This window comes from Spermophilus citellus (assembly GCF_964194105.1).
Source record: "Spermophilus citellus genome assembly, chromosome: 16".
In the NCBI taxonomy this organism is placed as follows: domain Eukaryota; kingdom Metazoa; phylum Chordata; class Mammalia; order Rodentia; family Sciuridae; genus Spermophilus; species Spermophilus citellus.
The window spans coordinates 50561263-50578134 of NC_138196.1; the positions used below are offsets into that span (position 1 = coordinate 50561263).

The window sequence follows — 16872 nt, forward strand, 5'->3', positions numbered from 1 at the left end:
CAAATGTAAGTCTTTGCCAAGTTTTCTTGAAAACAAGATTGTATCTTTATTATTATTATTATTATTATTTAGTTGTAGGTGGACACAATACCTTTATTTATTTATATGTGGTTCTGAGAATTGAACACAGTACTTCACACATGCTAGGCAAGCGCTTTACTCCTGAGCCACAACCCCAGCCCAAGATTGTATGTTAATCGTCTTTATATTCTGAGTGGACAGCACAAAATGATTGAATAAATGTGTAAATATGGCTGCACCATTGTGTTCTGTCCAATATTATTATCTTCACCTGCTAGTCTTTTCAGTGTTCATCTGCTGTACTATGTACTTTGTGAAGTTCATGTAATCTTGTGAATTTTGAGAAGTGTGGAGATATAAGAAGTTATCAAAGAGCAAAATTTTATATTGATTCATTGCAACTAATCTAACATTTTGTCTCAAAATAATCCTCCAAATGTCTAAAGTGGCATTGAAAGGCTATAGATATATTTAAGCATGTTTATCAGATGCAGCAAAGCTTAGCTCTTTAGTTTTGCATAATTTATGAGGTACATTTGTAACTGCTAACTGTACCTGCTATCTCACCTGCCCACATTTGTGAAAGGTTTGGTATAAAGAATTTGGTGTTATTCTGGACCATGGAAAGATATTTTCTAGCTTTTGTCCTTTCGTTGCTATTTTTAATTAAAGATGCTTGCAGAAAATGAAAATAAAGTTAGAAAAGAAGCACTTGCACATGCATTTTTCTATGTTGGTTCCGTTGTATTTTCTAACTTACTTTAAAAAAAAAAATGGGCAATGGTTAATTATTGCCCCCCCCCCCCCAGTAAACTTTATGGAAGTCACAGTTCAGTGTGTATGGAAAGTTGAAATACTATAATGCACTATGTTATGCAGTTTGGTATGATGGTAGGTGGCGGGACTCATCTGTGCTTCAGGAGCACACAATTCTAATCCTTGCTTTGTGACCTGGGAAAAGTTTAACTTCACTTTGTCTCAGGAACCTGAACTTGACCACTGGAATTCTTTACCATTTCTGTTTAGTGTATGTATCCTTCAGGGATTTAGCAAAAAATACTACAGATTGGCACAAATGTTTCAAAGGAAAAAAGTTATGATAATACAATTATTAGAATATTTAATACTTAACAATTTAACAACAGAGTGGGTTATGAAGATATATTTTGGATTCATTTTTGAAATAGGTATTTATCAAATAGGCAACAGATGTGAGAAGATTAGCAGGAATGAAGTGCATAAAAGCACAGAGATTAGAGTGATGTAAATACAGAAATAAATAAGCGGTCAGATTGGGGGATGTTTGTGGGATATATGGACAGCTTTTCCAGGTGTTAAGCTTTCAGTATAATTGATTGTTACAATGCTTAAAATTTTCCTAGTGTTTTCCTACTTCATTAAGACATTTTTATTTTCAGAGTTAATTTTGTATGAATTTCCATAAAAGCAACATTTTTTAACCTGTTTCATTAGAGCATTATAATTGCACATAGTAGTAGTTGGGTTTATCTCAACAAGCATATCCATTCACGGAGGAGTTTGAAGTCAGTTTGTGTCTTTCTCCTTTTTGCTTCCCTCTCCTCATTCTCCTTCTACCATCCTGATCTTCCTTTTTTCTCTACTCTCCATCACAACTGACTGCATAATTTAGTGCATTATGGTATTTCAGCTCTCCATAATCTTCTCATCTATTTATATAGTTTTGATTGGTTCTTTCTACTTAACATAAAAATGAAATTTCCTATGGTATATTTATTTATGTACGTGGTGTGGTTTTTAAAAAATATGTCATATTTTCTCCCCTTTCTCATCGCTTCTCTCTCCCTCTCAATTTCCTCCTTCTCCTCTACTTATTTTACCTATATCTTTAGGATCGCCATCCTTCCCTCCTTCCTTTGTTTTGCTCTAGCTTCTGTATGAGAAAACATTTGACACTTGATTTTTCTTAGACTGGCTTATTTAACTTAGCAGAATGTTCTCCATTTCCGTCCAATATTAGCAAATACCATTATTTCATTTTTCTTCTTTAAGGCTGAATAAAACTCCATTGTGTATGTATACCGGTTTCTTCATATGTTCATCTATTGACAGGCATCTGGGTTGATTCATAATATGGTTATTGTGAATTATGCTGCTGTAAACATGGAGGTGGCTGTAACATTATAGTATGTTGACTTTAGTTTTTTTTGGATAAACCAAGGAGTGGGACAGCTGGATTGTATGGTGATTCCATTCTTAGTTTCTTGAGGAATCTCCATACTGAAGAAGCTCCAAGTTTACCCCTTTCTCAGGGGACACTGGATCCTCTTGTTGTCTGCATAAGAGATGTATGCACAGCCTTTTTCTAGTGATGGCATTGGAAAGAGCACTCGACATTTTTGACAATATTCCTTTTGATACAAGTGTCGTGAACCTGGAAAGAGACTTGTTTGTCATCTGAAATGTCTTGGGTGTTCTCCACAGAAAAGCAAACCAAACTTGTAAGTTTCTTACAGGACCTTGTTGATTGTATTTCATGTCTACTACATCAGTAGCAGGAATATCCCGTATCTGCCTTGTTCCATCATGGGGTCACTGGGTGACTGTTGAACATTTATTGTTAATTGTATTCTTTTTTGGGGGGGAGGGAGAGAGAGAATCTTTCAATATTTATTTTTTAGTTTTTGGCAGACACAACATCCCTGCCTATATGTGTTGCTGAGGATTGAACCTGGGTCGCACGCATGCCAGGCGAGCGCGCCATCGCTTGAGCCACATCCCCAGCCCGTTAATTGTATTCTTGATAATTGCCATTCTGACTGGAGTGAGATGAAATCTTAATGTAGTTTTAATTTGCATTTTCCTCATTGCTAGAGATGTTGAACTTTTTTTATATACTTGTTGACCATTTGTATTTCTTTTTTTGAGAAGTATCTGCTTAGTTCTTTTACTCATTTATTGATTGACTTATTTGGTTTTTTGGTGTTAAGTTTCTTGAGTTCTTTGTATATTCTGGACACTAATGCCGTATTTGAGGAGCAGGTGGCAAAGATTTTCTCCCATTCAGTAGGCGTTCTCTTCACACTCTTCAGTGTTTCCTTTATAGTGAAGAAGCTTCTTAGTTTGCCATCCCACTTACTGACTTTTGATTGTATTCCTTGTGCTTTAGGAGTATTGTTAAGTAAGTTAATATGTAGGAGTGTTGGGCCTACATTTTCTTCTAACAGTTGCAGAGTTTCTGGTCTAATTCCAGGTCTTTGATCCACTTGGAGTTGAGTTTTGTGCAGGGTGAGAGATAGGGGTCAAGTTTCACTCTTCTATATTTTCATTTCAAGTTTTCCCATCATGTGTTTAAAAGGCTATTTTCTCTCCAACGTATGTTTTTGGCATCCTCATCTAGTATCAGATAACTGTATGTATGTAGGTTTGTCTCTGTGTCTTCTGTTGTCTTCCATTGGTCTTCATACCTGTTTTGGTGCAGGTACCATGCTGTTTTTGTTACTATAGCTCTGTAGTATAACTTGAGGTCTGGTATTATGATGCCTTCTGCTTTTCTTTTCTCACTAAGAATTGCTTTGGCTATTCTGATTTCTTATTTTTCCAAATGAATTTCAAAACTGCCTTTTCTAGTTCTGTGAAGAATGTCATTGGAATTTCAATGGGAATTAGGTTGAATCTCTATAGCACTTTTGGTAGTATAGCCATTTGACAATATTAATTCTGCCTATCCAACAACATGAGAGGTCTTTCCATCTTCTGAGGTCTTCATCAATTTCTTTCTTTAATGTTTGTTCTGTAGTTTTTGTTGTAGATTGATTTCCAATGCGGGGGGGGGGGGGGCGGGGGGGGCGGGGCGGCTATTGTAAATGGGATAGATTTCCTAATTCCTTTTTCAGCAGATTCATTATTGGAGTATAGGAATGTGACTGATTTATGAGTGTTGATCTTATATCCTGCTTCTTAGCTGAATTTGTTTATGAGCTCTAGAAGTCTTCTGGTGGAGTTTTTTGATCTTCTAAATATGGGATCATGTAGTCAGCAAACAGATAATTTGAGCTTTTCTTTTTTTATTTGTATCTCTTTAATTTATTTCTTTTGTCTAATTGCTCTGACTAGAGTTTCAAGGATTATATTGAATAGGAATAGTAAAAGTGGACATCCTTGTCTTGTTCCTGTTTTTAGAGGAAACACTTTCAGTTTTTCTCCATACAGAATAGTGTTGGCCTTGGATTTGTCATATATAGCCTTTACAGTGTTGAGGTAAAAATTCCTTCTATCCCTAGTATTTTCTAGTGTTTTAAACATGAATTGGGGCTGTACTTTGTCAAATGCTTTTTCTGCATCTATTTATGTTTCTTGACATTTTAAGAGAAAAATGTTTTTTCTTTGGAGAGTCATAGATATATTGGCTTAAGCACGCCAACCAATAAAGATAGTTTCTGTCCTCATGGACTTTGTAGTATAGAAAAGTAGATTTAAAAGGAGTTACTAGAATACCATGGGTTGATTTTTATTTATGATAGAGGAAATTTAAGGGCTTGGAAAACTCAGCAGTAGGATTCTAGGATAGGAGTTTAAGCTGAGAAGGGGAAGGAATGAATGAGGGGAAGGAATGAATTTTAGTTAGGCTAAAATGAACTTTATAGTTCTTTGCCTTTGAATAGAATCAATTCACTGTTCCTCCTGGCTACAGAGGGGAATTAATATGAAGCATAAAGAACCTGTAAATAATTTTGAACCTACAAAAGAGGTCAGGTAACTTTATAGTTTAATATTGAATTGGTAATGTGGACATACATAAATCCTGTGTATTTTAAGTAAATTGTAAAATGCAAACATTATTTGCCCACAGATCTATTTGTCCAATGCTTCTGGTGAGTGATTAAGTTCTAGACAGAAGAAGAACATTGTTTTGTTGTGAACGTGCTAGGCTATTGCTCCATGTGATACTACCATTTGGTGATAAGTTTTTGATGGGCAGATTAGCACAATTAGATGGGATTAATTTCTTTTCATTTTTGAACTACTTAAAGTAAATAGGAGGTGGTCGCACATGTCTGTAATCCCACCTACTAGGGAGGTTAAAGCTGGAGAATCTCAAGTTTGAGGCCAATCTTGATAATTTAGTGAGACCTTGTCTCAAAAAAAAATAAATAAATAAAAATAAATTTTAAAAAACGGTGAGGAGGCTGGGAATGTAGGTCAGTGGTAATAAAGCACCAGAGAGGTTCAACCCTCAGTATTGGGGGTGGGGTGATGAGGGTAGACTTCATAGGAAAAAAAAAGAAAGAACTCAAAAGTTTTTGACTAAGGAGAATCAAGTTCTTGCTACATTGAACAACAATTTCATGCTCTTGGACAAAGTGAAATATATTCCTTGAGCCAATTTTAATCTGTAAGTAAGGTTAAGGGAATATCCCACATCTAGCTGTAGTAGAGTATTTTGTTGAAAAAAGAATATACTACTTTGTTGTATTGTGGGGAATATAATGTTGATTGAAATTCTTAGTAATTATTTAAGGAAAAAACCATCAAATTGAATGAAAACACAAATCTTTTCATTTGCAAATTTAGAGAAACATTTTGAATAGCCTTTAATTGGCAGTTCTGTGAAACTAGCTATGATTATAGGAGAAACCCAATTAAAAGATAAGGTCACGTCTTAAATACGAATTATTCAAAATATTTCCTTGTGGAATGCTTGGTAGGAGAGTTCCTCTAGCTCTAGCAGCTGTCTTGCCACATAGGATTTACCTGATCTTCAGTCCAAATGTGCACATCTGCTCCACATGTTCCTGGCCTTTATCAACACCAATTCTAGTGGATATTTAGGGGATAGGAGAATCCAACTTGCGTTTCTGGTGATGTATACAGTACACAATTTTAATGGTCTTCTAGGTTCCAATATATTCTGCTAGGTCATCAGACAGTTATTAAATTAAAGTTCTGCAGAGAAATTGAAACTTAAAGATGTTGTAGTTTGGTAGAATAATCTAAGAAATAGAATAGTACGTAGAATTTCTTTGAGAATAGTGTTTTCTGCTTTTATTGGAAATTAAATGACTCTTGTTTGAACCATATGACCTGGAAAGTTCCATTATATAATAATTATTCATTTTTAAGGGTACATGACTCAAAGGTAATAAGCTATGGTAACATTATTTCTTAATGGTTCTTTGTACTATAGTTATAGAAGTTATTTTCAGCAATTCTGTTATTGCTGGAGCAGTTAGAGATGAGGGTAAAGATGAAATCCTAGATAAATTCACCTCACTTTTAAAAAACATCTTTTTTTTTTGAAAAATGTCTATTGCAATTACCAACAAATAAAAGATGTAGCTGATTTGAGTTTTTATTTTTTCTTAATATTACTGTCATTTATCCAGTGTGTCCAAGAATCATTAAAGTGAGAAAGTGTAAATTATGTTGTTATTAATAAATAAAACAATCAGTCATATCTGGAACTTTAATTTCTTTAACAATCTATTTTATTTCCTTGAGAAGATGTAAAAAATTTGCTCAGAATTTTTATGAGTGTGGTTTTAATTATAATTTGTAATTAATATTATTTTATGAGGATTAATAAAGCCTTATAATTTTGCAGGCCTTATCACAACAACATCAAGAAAACTAGACCGAGAACAGCAGGATGAACACATATTAGAAGTAAGCACTTTTCTATTTTTAATTAGTTTAAAATATTTGTAATTATAAATATCTTAAGAAAAAAAGATCTCGCTCCCAGTAAACCAGCATGCATAGCTGTTAATATCTTGGTATATTAGTTTCTGGCCATTAATAAAGAGCAAAATAAAGGAAACATTATGAATATAGCTCATCCCTTTCATCCCCCAATTCTTTCACCAGAAAGCAGGACGGCTGCCCTCTGTTCGATTCTAGTTCTTGTACTTTGTACATACACACACAGACACACAGCAAATACAGCTTCTATTGGAAATAAATAATCAATGCCATCTGGAATTTATTTTTACTTATCATAAGTGATTTTTTCTGCATACCTCCTGTAGCTTTCTTTTTTCTCAGTATTGTTTTTGAGATATATTGGTATTTATAGATTTAGATTAACCTTTTGAATTATCATTAGCTGTGAGCTTGTTTCTAGATTTTTTTTATTCTTTAAGTAATTGCATTATTAGACATTTTAAAATCAATTTTTTTTTCTTTTTAAAAACTTTACTACTTGTAAATGTCCTTTTCTAATAAGGATACTCATTCTCATGGCTTATTTAAAAATGCTTCTAATCCTTAAAAATAAAACAAAACCTTAGCTTCACCTCATAAGTACCTGTTTCTGGCTGATAATAAACAGGTTGCAAAAGGGGGCTGGGAATAGCTGGGAGGAGGAAGGTACTGTAATGTGGATAGTGCGGGGTGCCATTGCCTGCAGAGCCACAGAAGCCAAGACAGAGGCAGCAGGTGGAAAGGGAAACCCAGCAGAACAAACCTGTTTCCTTTGTTGACACAGTTCTATTACATGTTAAAGGCTCGTGTTGATTCTTGGAGCTAGACCTGGAAAAGCCGTGTGCTTTGGTAGAACTTTCAAGATAATATTAAGACGTTGATGGGAAATAAGTTTTTGTGTTTGTTTACAGATCTTTATGTCCATCTGTAGACCTTTGGTAGTGGTATATTGGAAAGCCAGCGTTGGCATTGATTTAGCTGTCTGAAAGAGGAGATCTCTGGTTCTATCACAGGGCTGGGAAAGTACTGGTTATTTAACTTAAACTTAGCAACTGTTTAGTGATGAATATTAAAAACATAGTGCTTGATGGTGGCTCTCTTTTCATTTTTCTTCTTTTTTTTGGTAAAGATTATATAAAAACAGATCAAAAGGACATGTCTTGGAGTTAAAGTAATATTTTGCTTTATTCTAAAAACCTTCAGGAACTTCATGAACCTTAAGTAACACGAAGCATCTACCTTACTTACATATGCTAGCCAAGCACAGTGGTACAAACCTGTAAGCCCAGCAACTCAGGAGTGAGGCAGGAGAATCATAATAACTTCAAGGCCAGCCTCACCATCTTAGCACGGCCCCAAGCAAGCAACTTAGTTGAGTCTCTGTCTCAAAATGAAAAAGAAAAGGGGCTAGGGACATAGCTTAGTGGTAAAGTACCCCTGCGTTCAAGCCCTAGTACTAAAACTAGAAGAAAAAAATTCCTGACAAGTACCACCAGGATGTATTCATGCTTTTATAAATAGGATATAAAGTTACCAAATTTCAAAGAGGAAATAGTTTCATGGAAACTTAATCTATACTTATGTATTAATAACTTAGTAATTAGTTTGGAAAGAGATGTTGGTGTAGGTGAGGGGAGAATAATTATTACTGAGGTCATTACTTTTAAGGCATGTACTACCATAAACATGAACTTTTAAGGGTGAAATTGACTCATGCATGTAGAAACAGTTTACCAGTGCAGGCCTCAAGAATCTCTGATCTTTATCCCTAAACTTAATTTGTGGGTAATTTACTTAAAATGGAACTTACTTTACATTGCTATTACTGAAAACATTAAATTGGTATTAAATGTAAATGTTTATGTCCACCTTCCTAAGCATTAAAGACTTCTGTATAAGAAAACAGCCAAACAAAATAAAATAACGATTACTAGTATTTAAATGTGTAATACTTAGCATAGACTTTAAAATGATGCTTCAGCATATTTTATGGATGAAGCTTAAAAATGACAGTGTTTTAATGCAGTATTATGGATAATTTATATTTAAGTGGACAGAATATTTTTTAAAAAGAACTTTGAATATTTCAAGCAGAATCTTTATGTATCCCTTTCGTGACCTAAAAATATTAAATTTTTAGTTGCTTAACATTTTGGTAAAGTCACCTTTTAGAGCTACAGTAGTTCAAGGGGACTGTAAGAAGTAGCATCTCTTTCTCAGCCATTGCCCAGCTTCTCCTGTCCCTGTCTCTACAATTGGGAAAAGTTGCCCTTATCTCCTTACAGTGGTGTTGTCAGAATGAGAAGAGATGTATGGGCCATATTGTTATGTGACCTGTAGAAGTTTATATAAATGGTGATTCTCATTAGGAAGACAGTGTTTACTTTTTATATATCTTAAAAACACTTGTTGATCTATTACCTTTAAAAAACAGGTTACTGTGACCGACAATGGTACTCCCCCCAGATCAACCATTGCAAGAGTAATTGTGAAAATCCTTGATGAAAATGACAACAAGCCTCAGTTCCTGCAGAAGTTCTACAAGATCAGACTCCCAGAGCGGGAAAAACCAGAAAGAAACTCCAAACGAGAGCCTCTGTATCGAGTTGTAGCTACAGACAAAGATGAAGGTCCCAACGCAGAAATCTCCTATAGCATCGAGGATGGAAATGATAATGGCAAATTTTTTATTGAGCCAAAAACTGGAGTGGTTTCATCCAAAAAGTTCTCTGCAGCTGGAGAATATGACATTCTTTCAGTGAGTTCAGTTCAGAACATAGTCTCTGAATTTCTTAAGTGCTTTGACTATAAACCTTGTCTCTTATCTTGGCAAATAGCTTCAGTGTTTGTGACCTAATAATTAGGCAATCCTTTGTAATATTTGAGAAGTATAGGTTTATTTATTTATTTTTAACTTTCCAACTTTGACTCCAGTTGCCTATTATTGGTATTGAGTATGGTCAAGAAGTAGTTGCTCTTTTCTTCAAGCGTTAAATACATGGCATATTCAGATACAAAAATGAAATGTTTGAAAGTGGCTCAGTTTCAGAAACCAATCTGTTTTAGAATGTATCTTACGATTTGCTGTTTTTATCCTCTGTTCTTATTTTATAGATTAAGGCAGTTGATAATGGTCGCCCTCAAAAGTCATCAACCACTAGACTTCATATTGAATGGATCTCCAAACCCAAACCATCTCTGGAGCCAATTTTATTTGAAGAATCATTTTTTACCTTTACTGTAATGGAAAGTGATCCCGTTGCTCATATGATTGGAGTAATATCTGTTGAGCCTGCTGGCACACCCCTTTGGTTTGATATAATTGGTAAGCATTGCTTGTCCTTTTCAGTGTCCTTTATAGGTTACACTGAGGAGAAACTTGCACATGGTTTTCTGATTTTTGCATACATCTCATAATTTAAAATGAGAATAAGATCTGTGGGTAGAGAATTTGCTTTAAACTAATCACTGGATCAGGGAGTTACAGAGAAAACTGAATGTTTTAATTATGTATCATACACACATAAAACATAACACATTATTTTTAGTAAATATGATTAGAACATTTGAAATAGCTGCTTAGGTGACTGTCACATGCCCATGTTGAATATAAATGCTAACAAATTTTGATTTGTATAACTTAAAAACTATAGTGCCAGCTATAGTTTTATTTTAGTCTTTTTAGGTTTTTTCACCTTATTTTTAGTAGGAGATAGGGTATGTTAGATTAATTAATCCTTTTATAAAATTTTACATGCTAAGCCAATTCCTTTTTTTTTTTTTGTCATTTCATTTGGTTCCCACATAGAATATAATACCCTATTCAGCATAACTTTTTAAGAGTATACATTAGACTTTGACATCTAAGATCTTTTCATTCTGTTCTTTTTCCACACTATTTTAATTACAAGCCTATTTAAGACCAAAAGTATGTGATGTGATTCATCTCTAGTTGGCACTTTATATTCCTCTTCACTCTTCCACCCCCTAGCTCTATTACCTCCAAATACTTTTTCAGAACATTGGAGCTGGTGGGACATAGGCTGCAAGGATCACAGGGTATATGTGGTACAGGTTGTCCTCTTCAAATTCACACTACACCGTTGGATTATTTTCCCTGATTTGGGGCATTTGTTGGAATAGTTAATTGACCACACCTCTGAAATTATTAGTTTCAAAGAAAAAAATTATTTTCATGGTTAACTATAATTAAAATAGTTTGTTTACTTTCTCTGAATTTATGCCACATTTCCAGATTAGCAGTATGCAGTTGGTGCAGTATCTGACTTTACTGTTCAATACTTACTGTGTATGGAACTGGTTTGATGATTGTTCTTCTTGTTCTTTGCTTGCTTTCCATGCTTGCTTGCTTCTTTTGGCTGTGCCAGGAGATACACTTGCTAGAGAAGTTTTTTACATCTTTCAGATGACTTGTGACCCGAACTGTACAGCAGAAGGTATCTGCTGAGATCACATAATTTGCTTCAGATTATGAGATCTAAAATAAAAGCATTAATTTTTCTGAGAACATTTTTATTTCCAGTGGTTATTTTTCATTACTGTTTCTTTTCATAGTGTGCACGTGGTCACGCATTCCAGTTGCAAACATGTCATCTTTTAATCATCCCTAGATCCTTAGGTTTCACTTAAAACCTCATATGTGTATATGTTGTTTTGCTTTCTGGTTAGATATAATAGTAGAAATTCATCAGGACCATAAGCCTTTATTTTCATTCCTTTTCATCTTATCAGTTTAAATACTTAAAGTACAATGGATTTAAGAAGAGTTTTACTTAGAATACAATTGGGATGTATTGGGGTAGTATTAGTAGGACAGAAAATTTTGTTTGATTAAGCAATGATTTTGATAACAATGGGAACAATTTGTTTTCAAATAGCTATTTAAGTTAGAGTTAACTATCACTATTTTTTCAGGGTTAACGTTTGTTTAGAATGATTGTTTTATTGTCAGTAGGTTTAAAATATCACAACTTAAAAAAATAATTAAACTATTAAATGACTAGTGATGTGTTCATTTAGTCACTGAAATAAATTAAGTAAATATTCAAACCTCTGAAAAACAAATTGAAATTGATTTAATGGCAACCTTAGTAGTTTTTCTGTTTTTGAAGTTGCTTTCTCTTTTCCTCTAAATTCATGGCTTCCTTGACAATTAGGATTTAGTTTTGCCTTAAAAGCATTATCTTTCTAGTTGGTCAGTCTTTTCTTGCTTTCAAAATGCTTGCTCCTTGGAATCACTTTGATCATTATGTTCAGAGTCTTTTTTTACTGATATTTAGTATTAGAATGCCACACACAAAAACAACCGATTTTCATTCTGTGATTTGTTTTAACTCTTCTCTTTGTCCTAATTTAAACTAGGTGGCAACTATGATAGTCACTTTGATGTGGACAAGGGGACTGGAACCATCATTGTTGCCAAACCTCTTGATGCAGAACAAAAATCAAACTATAACCTGACAGTTGAGGCTACAGATGGAACGACCACTATCCTTACTCAGGTAAGTGAATTACTAATGATGTGTTTGTCAGAGGAGCGTTGAAATACTGTTTTAATTTCAGGGCCCACAAACAGTATGAGCAGCCAATTTTGCCTTTTGAGGTTCCAGAGTCAGAAATTAGTGTATTGATGCAGTTTATGTACAAACTCACCAAGAATTTTTATTTAGAGAAAGAAAATTAACAGCAGTCCCAATTTGGGTTTTGCATATGATTAAGCAGTTCAAAAATTTTTACAGAAGAGTTAAAACTGAACTACCCAGTTGTATGGCATCAAAATCCCCTTAATTTTATATTCATGTCTGAACTATATTAACACAGAGTATATCGATATAGTGGATGAAGTGTACAAGTCATTTTCATGAAAGCAGATTAAAGTGATTAATTAGTCTTTTTAAATTACTTTCCCTCCTCCTTGGCTAATAACTGGAGTTGTGTAAAAATTACTGATTAAATTATTCTGAGAATTCTAAGAATCCCTTTAATACCATTATTTGCTCCTATCTGTTGATTAAGAGATGACCAGATTGCTAAATGTTAAGTGCCTACAAATTAAGTTAAATTTTCTTGAATTCTCATTATGAGTTGTGGGAGATTTACAAAAGGAACATTCTTGGATGAATAATCATTGTGGTGTTTCATTCGTTTAACAAATACTTGTTGAACACTTGGTATGTGACAGGTACTGTTTTATAAGCTGAATAATGGGTAATAATAGGCAAGACTCCTCCTGCCTTAGAGTTCACAATAGGATGGTGGAAATCATATACAAGGCTTCTGTATGATGTATATATCCTTAAAAAGGAATGCCGGGCTGGGGATGTGGCTCAAGCGGTAGCGCGCTCGCCTGGCATGCGTGCGGCCCGGGTTCGATCCTCAGCACCACATACCAACAAAGATGTTGTGTCCGCCGAGAACTTAAAAAAAAAAATAAATATTAAAAAATTTTCTCTCTCTCTCTCCTCTCTCACTCTCCCTTAAAAAAAAAAAAAAAAAAAAAAAAAAAAGGAATGCCTCTGGATTCCAGTTTCCTATCTTTAGAGTATTTTACATCTTAACCTGTTAAATCATTTAGTTGCATTACAGAATAATCCTAGCCTCATGTATTTCAATTAATTAATAGGTATTTAAATCCAGTTGTGAAAATAGTTTATTCCTTTCTCCAAATAGTTGTGCTTTTGAATTTATGTAAAATTATTTTTGTTTGCTATACTCTACGCTTTGGGGGGGGTCATTTTGAGATTTCCATTAAAAGTTGATTCATGGTATTAAAGTTATGATTTTGTGACTGTTCTCATTCTACAGGCAAGAAGAATCAGCTTTCTCTCTTTATAAATAAACCCCTGAAGTTAAAACTTCAGAGCCTGAAAGTGAGAATCAAAAATAGTAGTAAATCTAGCAGAGTAATTCTGAGTTCAGAAGTTTAACAAATAGAACTCTGTGTAGTCCAGTTTACATGATTAACTGGAAATCTACTAAGAGAAACTTAATAAGCTGTGGATCACTTGTTATATATGCCAATAATTAACAATTCATATCTTCCCCCAAATTGTATTTTTAGTTAGTACAATTGAATGCTTAGAATGGAATATGTGTGTTTATTGACTAAAATCCTTATAACACTAAGGAGATATATTCTGATTTTCTCTTCTTAATTCCAGTGCTTCATTTATACGTCTGTAATTTCATTTAGAGTCATTTTCAGAGAGTCTTTAATGATAACCTAATGAATTGCTAGCAAGGAAACATAGTCAGAATGGAAGAGAATGGTTACATAGTCTAGATTGACCTGTCATGGTGTGGGACAAAGGGAACAATAAGTAATTAGGTTTAGGTTTCTAGTCTGGGACTGAGAACAGAGAGATACTAATCTGGGAGACAGCAGAGCAGCAGATACTACAGGAAGAGCAACACAGAAGTTTGGAACAGTTCTGATAAGCCACACAACACAGCAAGAGACATGTGGGTTTGTAAGTAAACTCAAGAACCAACAGAGCAGGTTTTTGCATCTAAGTCAGTAGCAGCAGATGCCAGATTTACGTAGGTTTAGAACATTAAAGAGGGCATTGTCCTTCACACATGGTGCGTCCTCGGCAAAGTAGGAACTGAAACTGGGCAGTGTCGGTGTCACTGTTGTGCTGAAACAACTCTCCTTGCTTTCCTGTCCTGCCAAGTTCTGCTTAGGATGCTGACCAGCATTAATTTGAGTCATTTTGCTTTATCTTTTCTGTCTTTGTCTTGCCAGGTAACTTTCCAAATTCAGCCAACCTTTTTTCTTTCCTCCCTCCCTCCTTCCCTCTCTCCCTCAAAACAGCTTTGCTTTCAGGCTTTCTTTCAGTTTCTCTTGATCCTGAGCATTACATACTCTGGAGCAGGCATCTTGATTTTAGTCTCATTCCTACATCTTGCTTTTACCCATGGACAATCTCTAATCCTCTCTACTTGCGTTTTCTCATCTGAAAAATGGGTATAGGGTTAACTATCCTTAATTTTTTATAAGGATTAAGTAAGATGGCACATAAGAGTCTTTGCTCTTAAAGATCTTAAAACCTATCACCCAGGAAGTATCTTAAGAGTATTGCTGCCTGTCAGAACTGGTTCAGGCTCTTGTCAGTCACCCTACCTTCCTACCTTGATTCTCTTTTCTTTCAATTCATCTTGTGCTGCCTGCTACTTGAAGGGTCTACCCGACTGAGCAGAGGAGGTGAAGGTAGATTTGCTCTGAAAAGTAGGTTCAGAGCACACAGGATATGTAGTCCTGCAGCCTCAGCTCAGGAGTCAAGGCGCTGTATGTTTGGTCCCAGTCTCACCTCTTACCTTCATGTCTTTGACCAAGCTCTTCCCGGTACACATTTACCTACCAACCTAAAACCTACTCAAGCAAAATTTTACTCCATTCTTAAGAGTTTTTGGAATGTTCCAGCCGGTCTCAAGACTCTTAAAAACTTAGATGATAATATGAGACATTGTTAAATTTCATAGTGCAAGACATTGCCCAGTGAGTTTGAAAACTTTATGAGGGCAGAACTACTACCGTATACTTGTCTTACCCCCTCAGTTCTGTGTGGGTAAATGCTGAGCACATAAGTGCCTAATAAATGTGTTCTGCAACCTTACTAAGACCAAGTATTTTAACTTCCAGCTCTTTCTATTTAATAGTGATTAATTGATTTTGGAGCAGGATTAAACATCTCTGCCCAATACCTTCTCCATGATTAAAAAAAAATATTAAGTTCCTTGCGGAAATAGGTATGTTCTGATTTGGTCTGTAGAAATTACCTTAATAGCTGGGCATGTTGGCACAGGCCTGGAATCCTAGCAGCTTAGGAGGCTATGGGAGAAGGATCCAGATTCAAAGTCATTTTCAGCAATTTAAGGAGGCCCTAAGCAACTCAGTGAGACCCTGTCTCTAAATAAAATGCAAAAAAGGGCTGGGGATATGGCTCAGTGGTTAAGTGCCCTGGGTCCAATCCCTGATTTAAAAAAAAAAAAAAATTGCCTTACTCATGTCTTTGGTTCATCTTTGACATTTATGAATGAAGTGTTTGCAGTTTTGTTTTAAATGTATTTAACGTAAATGTAAACCTGTCATTGATGGTGTAGAGTTCTGTTAGAACACTGAAAAGGTCTCTGTTCATATGCCTTCATTAGTGTGGTTAATGGTTTTACCTGTGCTAGGACTTTGATCTTCGGGCCACTTAGGACTAACAAACCCTTTTGTTCTGAAAGAGTCAATGAAGCTTAGATTTCTTGTTCATAAACTATCTTTTGTGATTGGTGCTGATAAGGCTGATACTACGCCTTATCCATATACATCTTTCCATTCTGAAAAGTAGTCATTTTACTGTCCAGGTAAAATTTTTTGTCATTTTAAAATTTACCTTAGAACTGAGTTTTTTGACATTGGCTCTTTTTTCTCATCTGAAACTTTTGTTTGATGTTGACATACTTAACAGTTTTATTTCAATCTGTTTAAACTAATTTTAGGAAATAAACACCTTTCTACTTATATATATAGGTCTTAAAAGAAAACTTAAAAACATTTTCTTTTTCTTTTTTGGTCGTGCTAGGGATCAAACCCAGAGCACCCAGAGCCTTATGCATGCTAAGCAGGTACTCTATCACTGATCCCCATCCCCTGCTCTAAAAACATTTATAATTTTTTTTCTCTAATATTTAAAATCTTAACAGGAATTTGTAGTCTCAAATGAGAAGGAGAAATAGAAAAACCATCTATCACTCCCCTCAGTAGATTAGTAGTTAAATATTCAAATGTGGTATAGGAAGTAAGTCTTGTATAAATCCTGGCAAAGTAAATTGTCTGATTTCTTTCCATGAGTAGTCTACAAAGGTTTTCTGTGTGGACACCTAAGAGATATTAAGTCTATATTTCATAAAGAAATGTTAATTATGAGCATCACTGTGTCTCCAAAGTCAGTTTCAAGAATTTAGGAAGGTTTTATTATCTTACTCATATTTTAAATAAGTAATATATCAGTGAGAAATTTTAAGGATATTTTTGATTCTAAATTTTTGTTCCTTTTCTCATATTTACATTACATTTTGCTAAAATAACAGCTTTTTTTCAATGTACATGTGATATATATGTCTAGATTATTTAAATGTTAAAACAATTATTAGGAATATTAT

At 34.5% G+C, this 16872-nt stretch overlaps 1 protein-coding gene across 6 annotated transcripts in view; it reads left to right on the forward strand.

Moving 5' to 3' along the window:
• Positions 1 to 16872, forward strand: part of FAT1 (FAT atypical cadherin 1) — a 125846-nt gene that overhangs the window by 70429 nt on the left and 38545 nt on the right. For all 6 annotated transcript variants that reach the window (XM_081269388.1, XM_081269387.1, XM_081269392.1 and 3 more), the window contains exons 4-7: positions 6605 to 6666; positions 9137 to 9460; positions 9817 to 10027; positions 12085 to 12224. In XM_081269388.1, the coding sequence (XP_081125514.1) occupies positions 6605 to 6666; positions 9137 to 9460; positions 9817 to 10027; positions 12085 to 12224 (737 nt within the window). The remainder of the gene's footprint in view (positions 1 to 6604; positions 6667 to 9136; positions 9461 to 9816; positions 10028 to 12084; positions 12225 to 16872) is intronic.